Below are 13972 nucleotides of genomic sequence, written 5' to 3'. Positions count from 1 at the left end.
TCATGGACATTTTTGTAGGGGTTGATACATTTTTTCATAAGGAAAAATCAAGTCTGAAATATTCAAAGTGGAAATGACAAACTTCACTACACGTTTTAAATGTCCTGCAAAAGATCAAATTAAGGTCCTACATCTATATCCTGTTTCTCTTGGACAAAAAAGAAAAGCCCTCTTAATTAAATAGTTGTATTCAAATACTGTATGTGTAAGCAGTAATATAAGCAGTAATCATTATTGATAGGGCATGTGTACTAGATAATTCATTCTCTAGTCAGTTAGAGAAATACAATAGCTCCACCTGACATATATAGGCTATATTATGCCTAGTCGTTTATGTGACGCTCACTGAGCTTTGATACCATTACACTATCAGGGAACCACAGTTTACAAGCTCCCTTTATCTGTAGCAGGTCCCTAATGTAGACTATATCCTGTAACCCTGGACATAACAACCGTACAGTATCTTTATCCCATAGAGACCCCACTGGTTTAATGTATCTATAAACCCAGAGAGCTGTAATCTCTGTGTGAGGAGGCTTTTAACTGGCTCCTCTGAGATGTCCCAGCTCTCCTCTTCATAGAAGACCTGGTTATCTCTACTGTCTGTCTGGAGCTGGATGGTGTGAGAGGAGGAGAGGAAAGGAGAGAGGGATTTAGGACAAGAGAGGGGGATGGTGGAGTTTTCTGTTGAACTCAGTTGTGACCTGAAGCTGTTATTTGTCTGTTCTTTCTTTTTTCTGTCTCTCTGCAGTATGCTAGGGAAACAGACCAGCTCAATAAACTCAACAGGAATGAAGGGAGACTAAAGCTGTTCTCTCTGGACCCTGAAACACAGGTTAGTACGGTCTGTTTTTTACTCTATTCATTTCCAATAGGACTGGCGCCGATAGATAGGGCAGCCGTGCTTCTGGCCCGAGGCAACTTTTTTATGTGTTGTTTCTTACATTATTAGCCCAGAACATTTTTTGTGTTATTACATACAGCCGGGAAGAACTTTTAGATATCAGAGCCGCGGTAACTCACCAACATTACGACAAGGAATACGGCTTTCCTGAATCGGTTCCTTTGTTCATACCCCACAGGGCAATTGAACTGATTCCAGAGATGGATCCAAAACACCACTGGCAGAGAAGAGATATTCCGAGTGGACTTCTAGTCCGACTCAGGAGGCGCACAACACCCACCACTTCCGATTCTATTCCCTTCCTATAGGCAGAAACTCAAACAGGAAGTACCCATGCTAAGGACTATTCAACGCTGGTCTGACCAATTGGACTCCACGCTTCAAGACTGTTTTGATCACCCGTACTGGGATATGTTACGGGTAGCCTCCGAGAATAACATGGACAAATACACTGATACGGTGACTGAGTTTATCAGGAAGTGTATAGGAGATCTTGTACCCACTGTGCCTATTAAAACCTACCCTAACCAGAAACCGTGGATAGATGGCAGCATTTGCACAAAACTGAAAGCGCGAACCACCGCATTTAACCATGGCAAGGTGACTGGGAATATGGCCAAATACAAACACTGTAGTTATTCCCTCAGCAAGGCAATCAAAGAAGCGAAATATCGCCCGCTTTGAGGACAACACAGTCCCACGACGCGGCCCGCTACCAAGGACTGTGGGCTCTCCTTCTCTGTGACCGACGTGAGTAAGACATTTAAACGTGTTAACCCTCGCAAGGCTGCCGACCCAGACGGCATCCCTAGCCGCGTCCTCAGAGCATGCGCAGACCAGCTGGCTGGAGTGTTTATGGACATACTGTATTCAATCTCTCCCTATCCCAGTCTGCTGTCCCCACATGCTTCATGATGGCCACCATTGTTCCTGTACCCAAGAAAGCAAAGGTAACTGAACTAAATGACTATCACTCCGTAGCACTCACTTCTGTCATCATGAAGTGATTTGAGAGGCTAGTCAAGGATCATATCACCTCTACCTTACATGACACCCTAGACCCACTTCAATTTTCTTACCGTCCCAATAGATCCACAGACGATGCAATCGCCATCACACTGCCCTATCCCATCTGGACAAGAGGAATACCTATGTAAGAATGATGTTGATTGACTACAGCTCAGCATTCAACACCATAGTACCCTCCAAGCTCATCATTAATAAGCTTGAGGCCCTGGGTCTGAACCCCGCCCTGTGCAACTGAGTCATGGACTTCCTGACGGGCTGCCCCCAGGTGGTGAAGGTAGGAAACAACACCTCTACTTCGCTGATCCTCAACACTGGGGCCCCACAAGGGTGTGTGCACAGCCCCCTCCTTTACTCCCTGTTCACCCATGTGTGGAAAAGCACGACTTCAACTCAATCATCAAGTTTGCAGACGACGCAACAGTAGTAGGACTAATTACCAACAATGACGAGACAACCTACAGGGAGGAGGTGAGGGCCCTGGGAGTGCAGTGCCAGGAAAATAACCTCTCACTCAACGTCAATAAAACAAAGGAGCTGATTGTGGACTTCAGGAAACAGCAGAGGGAGCACCCCCCATCCACATCAACGGGACTGCAGTGGAGAAGGTGGAAAGCTTCAAGTTCCTCGGCATACACATCACTGACAAATTGAAATGGTCCACCCACACAGACAGTGTGGTGAAGAAGGCTTCAATTTCCCAGAGGCTGAATAAATTTGGCTCGGCACCTAAAACCATCACAAACATTTACTAATGCTCAATTTCGAGCATCCTGTTGGGCTGTATCACCCCCTGGTACGGCAACTGCACCGCTCGCAACCCGAAGGGCACTCCAGGGGGTGGTGCCGTCTGCCCAACGCATCACTGGGGGCAAACTACCTGCCCTCCAGGACACCTACAGCACCCGTCGTCACAGGAAGGCCAAAAAGATCAAGGACAACAATCACCCGAGCCACGGCCTGTTCACCCTGCTATCATCTAGAAGGTGAGGTCAGTACAGGTGCATCAAAACTGGAACCGAGAGACTGAAAAACAGCTTCGATCTCAAGGCCATCAGATTGTGAAATAGCAATCACTAGCATATTAGAGGCCGCTGCCTATATACATAGACTTGAAATCACTGGCCACTTTAATAATGGAACACTTGTCACTTTAATAATGTTTACATATTTTGCATTACTCATCTCATGTATATACTGTATTCTATTCTACTGTATCTTAGTCTATGCCGCTCTGACATTGCTTGCCCAAATATTTACATGTTCTTAATTCTGTTCCTTTACTTATGATTGTGTGTATTGTTGTGAAATTGTTAGATATTACTGCACTGTTGGAGCTAGAAACACAAACATTTCACTACCCATAATAATATCTGCTAAACACGGATGTGACCAATAAAATTTGACTTGATTGAATGTTTGAGTCTATTAAAGCAGACCTATAGAATGATAAGTATAGATGTGTATACTCATAGATGAACAATATGGCATGTCTGTCTGGGCAGTCCCAGGGCCCTGCTGGCTTCACTGGCATCAAGTGAACGTCTCAATTAGAGAATGTCTGTGTACGTACATTGGATGTGTTTCCATGACGATGGATGCCAGAAGCTAACCAACATTCCCTCCTTGATCTTTCTTCCTGACCTCCCTCTCCTCCTTCCCCTCCACATCCTCCTCTCCTCTCTCTCCTCCCGCCTCTCCACTCCTCTCCACTTCTTCCTCCCCTCTCCCCTCCCCTCCAGAGGTTGGACTTCTCGGGTATGGAGCCCGACGTGAAGCCGTTTGAGGAGCGTTTCGGCCGACGCATCGCTGTCAGCTGCCATGACCTCACCTTCAGCCTGCAGGGCTGTGTCAATGAGAGGGAGGACGGGGTTCTCACCAATGTAAGGTCACAGACACACACCCTTCTGCTCCAGCGTAGGTCTCCGCTACAGCTCGACACTCCGCCTGAGAGAGGGACATTTGTGTGCTACATGAATTATGCATAACAGAGAACAACAGATACAAAATTAACATCAGGCTTTTCGTGTTTCATGCTGTATATTCATTTTATGTTGATATCATTATTTAATATAAAAAGTATTATCCTAAAATAGTACATATTTTAATGTAAATACTTGTAAATACAAATTACACTACAGAGACCTATGTCATGATTCACATTCCCTGATGTTATGAGTGTGAGATGAATGCAGTGCCTCTTTGTCGTCAGCCAGCAGTATAGAGAGCACACTAGTGAGTACTCCCTCTCTCCCTCCTCCAGAGTGGATTATCGTAGACATGAAACACAGTGATGAATGTTGGGGATGTTGGCTGACTGACATTTGCGTGGTTAGGAAATAGTTCTACTCTCCTCCCGTCTTAAACTCACATTTAGATTGACTTAATGGAATGGCCATCATTCAATATGCTTATATCTACATAAGTGCACATACACGCATAGGCACACGTTCTTTGTTTTTACCTCGTAAATACACACAGACACGCTCTCCCACACACACACACTCCCTTTCCCGTCTATCTCTGTTATCCAGGTGGAGCCGTTCTTCATCAGCCTGGCTCTGTTTGATGTGTCTAAGAGCTGTAAGATCTCCTCTGACTTCCATGTGGACCTCAACCCCCCCTGTGTACGAGAGATGCTGACCGACACCTCTCAACTGTCCCCTACATCAGAGGGAGGAGGTGGTGGAGGAGGAGGAGGGGTGAATGGAGGAGTGAACAGTGATGCAGGGAATGGGAATGGTCTGCCCATTCTGCAGAGGGTGTCTGAGTCTCTGCTGCGTTTCCCTACTCAGGTAGGACCATAGTGACCTTACCTGCCCTATACCCTGTGTGTTGGCTTGTATTGTTTTGTGTTGAGGTTTGTTTACACACACACACACACACACACACATATGAGTAAGCTAAATCATGCTTGTGTTTCTGTAGGAATTATGCTGGGGTCACAGAATCCCAAGATTAGAAACTTAGTCTGTCTCTCCCTTATTTGATATAAAAACTTTAAGGTGAAATTCTTCTTTAGTGAAACTGCCACGACCATTTGGGATATTACAACAACAAAGAAGTTACTGCAAACAACAAACACTATTTTTTTCCCTCCTCTGACATCATTACAGGCTTGATAGAACAACAGAATATATGCTGCAATTAGTTTTCACCTCACTGCCGGCGGCTGCTCTCCTCCGTTTCTCCTCCCTTTCAACAACAAGACAAAAACAATAACTGTTACATAGATGCAGGTGGTCAGGAAGCAGGCGCAGTTAGTGAGTTTAATAACAATGAACATGGAGCGATACAAAACAAGAGAAGCGTCTGACATAGAAACATTAACAATACTACCTGATGACTGATAACAAAAGAGTGCTATACAAAGGGTAAATAATCAAGGGAGTAATGATTTTTTTCCCCCGTCAGTCTCACTCAGGTGTCATGTTAAAAACTGCAAACATTTCTCGCCACCGTGCAGGAAATAAACTGTAAAACTGGGGGGGGGGGGGGGGGGTTGGTGGTGTCTCTGTTTACAACAGCTGGTGCGCAATCTCTAATATTAAGGAATGTCTCTGGGTTCTGCTCGTTTAAGTTAGGATACCTCATGATAAGCTGTAGACCATGCTATTTACCAAAACAGTATTCAGGTCATAACACACACACACACACACACACACACACACACACTCTTGCTGGGCCCATTAACAGGATTACCCAACAGCATTACTGACGGTGCCCAGCAGTAAATCACAGTTCGCAATCAGACCTCTACAGTTCTGAACCTCCCACCCCTAGACTTGAAACATAACAGCAAGAACAGAGAGTGGAACACGGCTGCAGAATACCCTGTAAAATGGAAATAATGGAAATAATGGAAAATAACTGTGGATAACATCAAGACCCAGAAACAGAATGAAGAACAGAGCATCAAACAGAATAGAATCAATCAAGACGATGGTCATTCTCACTCTCATTGGTCAAACAATGCATGCTGATGACACAAAAAAATGGAACTTGATTAAGCTCTTGCCCAGTGTGTGTGTGGACCTAGCAAAGTCTAGCAGGACACAGAGAAATAGATGGCCTACTTCTGCGATTACTGTCTGATAATAGACAAGGAGGCCAGCAGATCAGTGTAATTGAGGTGCTGTGTGGGTGTAGTCCAAGGACAGCCTCCTTCAGCCCTCAACTCTCTCTACTACATCGGTCAGTAGCAGCAGCACAACGGTAGTCAAGGTGTGGTACTGGTACAGGTACTGATACTGGCAGGCTCCCCTTACTCAGGTCCCTTATTAATGTCCCATCTCTCTGGTACTGGCATTGGCAGACTTACTTCAGTCAGCTTTAGACATATTTATATTGTGAATAAAGTGTCATTTTAAAGGTATCGCCCATGTAAATGTGTTGTGGTAGCAGACATTAGCTAGGCCACGCCGTACTGTCATTAGCTAGGCCACAGCTAGAGCATTTTAATGGAACTCATTATGTCTCAGCTGATGTATATTTACTGATCCAAATGTCTCAAGAACTCCACTCTTACTGTGCTGCCACTCCCAGGAATATTGTGTGTGTGTGTGTGCGTGTGTGCGTGCACATGACACTGTGAGAGCCACGGTTGGCTTCGTATCACTGACCCCATAATAGTTTGAGTTCTGTTTGGGTTTCCTCTATAACTTCAACCACAAACGCCAGCCAGCCAGCCACTTCCCTGCCCCAGGCCCAGTATAGGAGACAGTGGATAAACTCTCACCATGACTAGGACCTACTCTATGTATAACAGATGTCACATTCTCAAACTGTAAAAAGAATACTGAAGTTTAATAGCAATGTTTTCCACCACTAAGGTCTGCATCATGTTAAACAGCCTCATCCTCCTCCCTCCATCTGTCTTCTCCTCTAGGGTATATTAGATACAGTCTTAAACCCTCCTCCCTCCATCTGTCTTCTCCTCTAGGGTATATTAGATACACAGTCTTAAACCCTCATCCCTCCATCTGTCTTCTCCTCTAGGGTATATTAGATACAGTCTTAAACCCTCCTCCCTCCGTCTGTCTTCTCCTCTAGGGTATATTAGATACACAGTCTTAAACCCTCCTCCCTCCATCTGTCTTCTCCTCTAGGGTATATTAGATACACAGTCTTAAACCCTCCTCCCTCCGTCTGTCTTCTCCTCTAGGGTATATTAGATACACAGTCTTAAACCCTCCTCCCTCCGTCTGTCTTCTCCTCTAGGGTATATTAGATACACAGTCTTAAACCCTCCTCCCTCCGTCTGTCTTCTCCTCTAGGGTATATTAGATACACAGTCTTAAACCCTCCTCCCTCCGTCTGTCTTCTCCTCTAGGGTATATTAGATACACAGTCTTAAACCCTCATCCCTCCATCTGTCTTCTCCTCTAGGGTATTTTAGATACACAGTCTTAAACCCTCCTCCCTCTGTCTGTCTTCTCCTCTAGGGTATATTAGATACAGTCTTAAACCCTCCTCCCTCCATCTGTCTTCTCCTCTAGGGTATATTAGATACACAGTCTTAAACCCTCCTCCCTCCGTCTGTCTTCTCCTCTAGGGTATATTAGATACACAGTCTTAAACCCTCCTCCCTCCATATGTCTTCCCCTCTAGGGTATATTAGATACACAGTCTTAAACCCTCATCCCTCCGTCCTTCTCCTCTCCTCCAGGGTATCTTCTCAGTGACCAACCCCCATGCTGATATTTTCCTGGTGGCCAGAGTGGAGAAGGTCTTACAGAATGGCATTACACACTGTGCTGAGCCCTACATCAAGACCTCAGACATCGACAAGGTTTGTCTGTGTGCGTGTGTGTCTGCGCGTGTGTCTACGCGTGTGTGCGTGTACATGTGGTGCATGTGTGTCTGTGTGTGTCTGTGTGCCGCTTCAGACGTCAACAAGGTCCTTTCCTTCGCTCTCACCCATATTACGGCTATTGCTATTATTAGACCATGTGTCAGAGACAGGACTTACATAACCCCCCAAAACCAATGGTTCGAGAGCTACTTTTAAAGTGTCTTTTTAAATTGAATTTCTTCCTATTTTGGTCTCAGTTCCATCATGATCAATTGAGTAGCTGTTCCACTGTTATAAATCATAAAGCCTGTGTGGACTCATTCTGTGTTCCACTCCAGACAGCCCAGAAGGTTCTGAAGGCTGCCAAGCAGACGTGTCAGCGCCTGGGCCAGTATAGGATGCCCTTCGCCTGGGCTGCCAAGTAAGACACAGCTTTTACACACCAGTAACTCATACACACTACCAACTCACGTTGTGCTCTCATACGGCGGATTCATAGAATGTACACACCACAATCTCAATGTGCTCTCCTACACTAAATGTAATGTATCCAATATAATAAGAAGTGAAACAAATCAATTAAAATGTTATTCGTTACATGCCCTGAATACAACAGGTGTAGACCTTACAGTGAAATGTTTACTTACGAGCCCCTAACCAACAATGCAGTTTAAAAAAAATACTTGTAATAATAAGAAATGAAAGTAACAAGTAATTAAAGAGCAGCAATAAAATAACAATAGCGAGACTATATACAGGGGGGTACTGGTACAGAGTCAGTGTGCGGGGGGGGGGGGGCAATGCAAATAGTCTGGGTAGCCATTTGATTAGATGTTCAGGAGTCTTATGGCTTTGGGGTAGAAGCTGTTTAGAAGCCTCTTGGACCTAGGCTTGGCGCTCCGGCACCGCATGCCGTGTAGTAGCAGAGAGAGCAGTCTATGACTAGGGTGGCTGAGTCTTTAACAGTTTTTAGGGCCTTCCTCTGACACCGCCTGGTATAGAGGTCCTGGATGGCAGGAAGCTTTGCCCCAGTGATATACTTGGCTGTACGCACTACCCTCTGTAGTTCCTTGCGGTCGGAGGCCGAGCAGTTGCCATACCAGGCAGTCATGCAACCAGTCAGGATGCTCTCAATGATGCAGCTGGATAACCTTTTGAGGATTTGAGGACCCATGCCAAATCTTTTCAGTCTCCTGAGGGGGGAATAGGTTGTCGTGCCCTCTTCACGACTATCTTGGTGTGCTTGGACCATGTTAATTTGTTGGTGATGTGGTCACCAAGGAACTTGAAGCGCTCAACCTGTTCCACTACAGCTCCGTCGATAAGAATGGGGGTGTGCTCATCTCCTTTGTTGTGCTGGCACCACACAGCCAGGTCTCTGACCTCCTCCCTATAGGCTGTCTCTTCGTTGTCGGTGATCAGGTCTACCACTGTGGCAAACTTAATGATGGTGTTGGAGTCGTGCCTGGCCGTACAGTCATGAGTGAACAGGGAGTACAGGAGGGGACTGAGCACGCACCCCTGAGGGGCCCCTGTGTTGAGGATCAGCATGGCGGATGTGTTACCTACCCTTACCACCAGGGTGTGGCCCCGTCACGAAGTCCAGGATGCAGTGGCAGAGAGAGGTGTTTAGTCTCAGGGTCCTTAGCTTAGTGATGAGCTTTGAGGGCACTATGGTGTTGAATGCTGAGCTGTAGTCAATGAATAGCGTTCTCACTCCTTTTGTCCAAGTGGGAAAGGGCAGTATGAAGTGCAATCGAGATTGCATCATCTGTGGATCTGTTTGGGTGGTATGCAAATTGGAGTGGGTCTAGGGTTTCTGTGATAATGGTGTTGATGTGAGCCATGACCAGCCTTTCAAAGCACTTTGTGGCGACAGACGTGAGTGCTAGGGGTCGGTAGTCATTTAGGCAGGTTACCTTAGTGTTCTTGGGCACAGGGACTATAGTAGTCGGCTTAAAACATGTTGGTATTACAGACTCAGTCAGGGACAGGTTGAAAATGTCAGTGAAGACACTTGCCAGTTGGTCAGCGCATGCTCGCAGCACACGTCCTGGTAATCCGTCTGGCCCTGCGGCCTTGTGAATGTTGACCTGTTTAAAGGTCTTACTCACATCGGCTGCGAAGAGTGTGATCACACAGTCGTCTGGAACAGCTAGTGCTCTCATGTATGTGTCAGTGTTATTTGCCTCGAAGCGAGCATAGAAGTAGTTTAGCTCGTCACTATAATGTTTACTTTATGAGACAGTGTGATGATCATTTATTTGCATCTAAGGTGTTCCTGTACGGTGCACATCCTCTTCACACCAAGGTAAATCTGAGTGTGTTTTACACAGTGGAGGCTGCTAAGGGGAGGACGGCTCATAATAATGGCTGGAACGGAGCGAATGAAATGGCATCAAACACATGGAAACCGTGTGTTTGATGTATTTGACACCATTCCACTCTATTCCGCCTCAGCTAATACCACGAACCCTTTAAGGTGACACCAGCCTCCTGTGCTTCTACACAGTAAATATGATCCTGTCTGTGTGTGTTGTTCTCCAGGCAGGTGTTTAATGATGCCCAGGGCAGTCTGGACATGGACGGAAGGTTCTCGCCTCTCTATCGCCAGGACAGCAGCAAGATCTCCACCGATGACCTCATCAAGATGCTGGCTGACATCAGGAAGTGAGTCATCAATAAGACCTATGATGGCTGTGACAGTACACTGTAGGTGGTTTGGCGTGCTGGCTGTGCTATATGTCAGTCGGTATCCTAGTGTCTGTTTGCACTACAGGCGTACTCTGGTTTTCTAGTGCTTTGACTGTTTCATGCACGTTCACCCTTTAGGCCAGAGAAGAGCAAGCTACAGACTATACCTGGACAACTTAATGTCACCATCGAATGTTTGCCTCCAGACTTCTCAAGTGGGTAGTTTTTATTCAGATATGTACACCATCCATATTCAAACATTTGCCTTAACTAGTGTTGTTTTAGCCTGTCGTTTACATTAGATTGAATGATAAGTCAAAGTGTTGGTGGTTAAATGAATTAGTTAATGATGGTTGATGACGAGTTATATTGATTAGTTGCACTAATGAACACTTTACTCTTGCCCCCCTTATAAAGGCTTTATAAATGCATACATAACAGCTACTTAAGACATTCTAACATCGATTGCTCTAATGTCCTCCCTTCTCCCTCAGACACGGTGACCTCGTCCTACGTCCCAGTCAAGCCCTTTGAGGAGGAGTGTGAGAGGGTCTCTGTGGAGATAGAGGAGTTTCTCCCTGAGGAGGCCAAGTACAACTACCCCTTCACTGTCTACAAGAACCACCTGTATGTCTATCCCCTGCAGCTGAAATACGACAACCAGAAGACCTTCGCAAAGGTGGGGGAGAAGAGAGAGGGAGGGAGGGAGGGGAGAGGGAAAGTGAGAGGGAGATGGTTTTAGTCATCAGTGTGGAAATAGCAACACCAAACTGACTTGCAAGCATTGAGTGCACTTGGTTATTGTGTTTACAGCTCACATAACCACTTATTGACTGTCCTCCTTCTTGTGGGAGTTATTGTGTTGACTGAAGTGTCTTTTAACCTTCCAGGCAAGAAACGTAGCGGTGTGTGTGCAGTTCAGAGACTCGGACGAAGAAGGCGCGGCCCCTCTAAAGGTGAGTGTTTTGTTTTGGATAAGAGGTGTGTGAGGTTGTGAAAATAACTGGGAGTCCCTATGAAAGAAGACAAACTGTTGAAAAAGTCAAACTCAAACTGCAGTGGAGTGGCAGAGTGGTGGCCAAAAATTAGAGGAGAGAAAAAAACCTCTTATATAAGCCAGTTATTACAGCTGGCAAGGAGAGATAATGAGATCACACTCACTCACTCACTCACTCACTCACTCACTCACTCATTGAGCAACATCCACAAACGTTGAATATTCCTGGGTGGAAACCTCCATTAAACGGCTAAAGAATTGTTTTTAGATGGAATGATAGCCAATGGTTTAGGTAGCTAGCATTTACAGTACCGTACTGTAGACCTAAGTTCTGCCTGTTTTAGTTGTTTGTTGCTGTGCTGGTCTTTTCTGTACTCTCCCCCACTCTGGAGATAAGACTCCATGCTGGAGATTCCAGTCCTTCTAGCCAGGGAACGGGTCCTCAGCCTCACTGTGTAATCACCGCACTTTCATATGTTGTTTCCACAGGAACAGGACTTCTAAATGCACAACTTTTTCCATGCTGGTACACAACCCATAATCATATGATCTGAAACTATCTCTTCTTCGACTGAGCTGTTCATTTGAGCTCTGCTCACTCTGTTCTTTCAGAGGACCTCCACCGCTCTCATAGGCTGTGTCGCAAATGGCACCCTATTCCCAGGGTAGTGCCCTACTACTGACACTACTTTTCACCAGAGCTGCTCAAAAGCTGTGCGCTACTTAGGGAATAGGATGCCAATTGGGACCCAGCCTGAGGCTCTGCCTTTCCTCTCTGCAGGAATGAGGAAAGACCAAAGTAATCAATGTCCTAATTACCGTTCCAAACGGATCCCCCTCTCCTCCTCACTGTGTCTGCCATATCAGGGTCAATTATCTAGACCACTGCCTGGACTTCCAAACAGGTTCACTTCAGGGCATGTATTCACAAAGCCACATCACATGCATGGGCTAAGGCAACTCAGCCTGCCCCTCCTCCTTCCCTCCCCTGCTTCTGCTTGGTCTCCACTCTGAGTTTAGCCTGGCGTGAGAGAGTTCTCCTCTCATTAACTCAGATCTCACCTCTAACTAACTTACACTGGTGAACAGCTAGTTTTCCCCATTGTTTTTACAGATTGTTGTTTGCTTGTGTAAGTTCTGCCATGAGAGGCTAGCGATGTATTTTAGATATGATTATACAGTTCTTGAAACCATTTCTGTCTAGTTATTATCAGTGCTCACATATTACTGTAGACTTACACACTGTCATGACCTAACATCGAAGGATGAGCAGTACCGTAAATTCCGGACTATTGAGCGCACCTGAATATAAGCCGCACCCACTGAATTAAAAAAAATAAAAATAATTTAGAAAATAAATATGCCGCACATGTCTATAAGCCGCAGGTGCCTACCGGTACATTGAAACAAATTAACTTTACACAGGCTTTAACGAAACACGGCTTGTAACAAAAATAAATAGGCTTTAACGAAACACGGCTTGTAACAAAAAATTTGCAGTAAGCTTTAGTTGTCTTTTTGCACTGAATCAATTCCTCACGCTGCTGTTTCCAACGTCTTATCATCGACTCATTAAGACCAAGCTCCCGTGCAGCAGCTCTATTTCCTTTTCCAACAGCCAGATCAATCGCCTTCAACTTGAAAGTTGCATCATATGCATTTCTCCATGTCTTTGCCATGATAAGGGTGACAAAATGACTACCGTAATCAGAATGATGGGAAGTTTGAGAGCGCTCGATTTAATCTAAACAGTAAACAAAAAAGTTAACCCGTTCGGCAATTTCATTGGTCTAATGAAAGCTTCATGCCGCCAAAAAACTGAGCACGTGACAGAATGTGTTTTTTTGGAGAGAAAAAATTTGAAAGCTGGAAAAATCCATATATTAGCCGCGTCATTGTTTAAGCCGCGAGGTTCAAAGCTTGGGAAAAAAGTTGTGGCTTATAGTCCAGAAATTACGGTAGATGACTAATAATGTATGTGTGTGTGTTTCAGTGTATCTACGGAAAGCCAGGGGATACACTCTTCACCACCAGTGCCTGTGCGGCCGTCCTTCACCACAACCAGAACCCTGAGTTCTATGACGAGGTGAGTGAGACCCTTGGTCAATAAACCTGACCTGCCAAGCCCCCCCTCCCATGGTTCACGTCTACAAAACAGTTAAACAGTTGAGTTTGAACAATGCATCATGTCTCGTCAAAGTTTCACTATAGGTGAAGAGGTGAAAAGTTGGTGTTTTTAAAGCCTATTTAAAACAGGGTCAGTCTACAGTACAGTATTCTACTGAAGTCCAGTCCACCAGTTATTTCCTGGTTAATCCTGTAACTCTGCCTCACACTAGGCTAGTCAGACACCCACCAGAGCCTCCCTGGCCAGGGTCCTCACCTATCACAGACCCACGGGAGCGGGGGCATCTTGTATTTGGTATATGGATTAGACTCCACACACACTCACCATCCAAGACCCCCCCCCCCCCTTTTCTTTACTCTCCAGTGACCAATTCCTGAACCAATACCTAATGCCTTGCTGAATAGTTAACTAAATGAGTTCAAGTGAGTT

The 13972-nt window shown here is 45.5% G+C and overlaps 1 protein-coding gene across 1 annotated transcript in view; it reads left to right on the top strand.

Moving 5' to 3' along the window:
- The window catches only part of LOC115194307 (dedicator of cytokinesis protein 11), a 108449-nt gene that overhangs the window by 8997 nt on the left and 85480 nt on the right, over positions 1–13972 (top strand). Inside the window, exons 7-16 of the mRNA XM_029753926.1 lie at positions 752–835; positions 3673–3813; positions 4465–4725; positions 7599–7721; positions 8063–8145; positions 10272–10394; positions 10557–10633; positions 10913–11097; positions 11309–11374; positions 13409–13501. Coding sequence (XP_029609786.1) covers positions 752–835; positions 3673–3813; positions 4465–4725; positions 7599–7721; positions 8063–8145; positions 10272–10394; positions 10557–10633; positions 10913–11097; positions 11309–11374; positions 13409–13501 — 1236 coding nt within the window. The remainder of the gene's footprint in view (positions 1–751; positions 836–3672; positions 3814–4464; positions 4726–7598; positions 7722–8062; positions 8146–10271; positions 10395–10556; positions 10634–10912; positions 11098–11308; positions 11375–13408; positions 13502–13972) is intronic.

This window comes from Salmo trutta, chromosome 5 (assembly GCF_901001165.1).
Source record: "Salmo trutta chromosome 5, fSalTru1.1, whole genome shotgun sequence".
Lineage (NCBI taxonomy): Eukaryota > Metazoa > Chordata > Actinopteri > Salmoniformes > Salmonidae > Salmo > Salmo trutta.
Note: the sequence above shows the minus strand (reverse complement) of the source record. Positions and strands in the feature narration are given on the sequence as shown.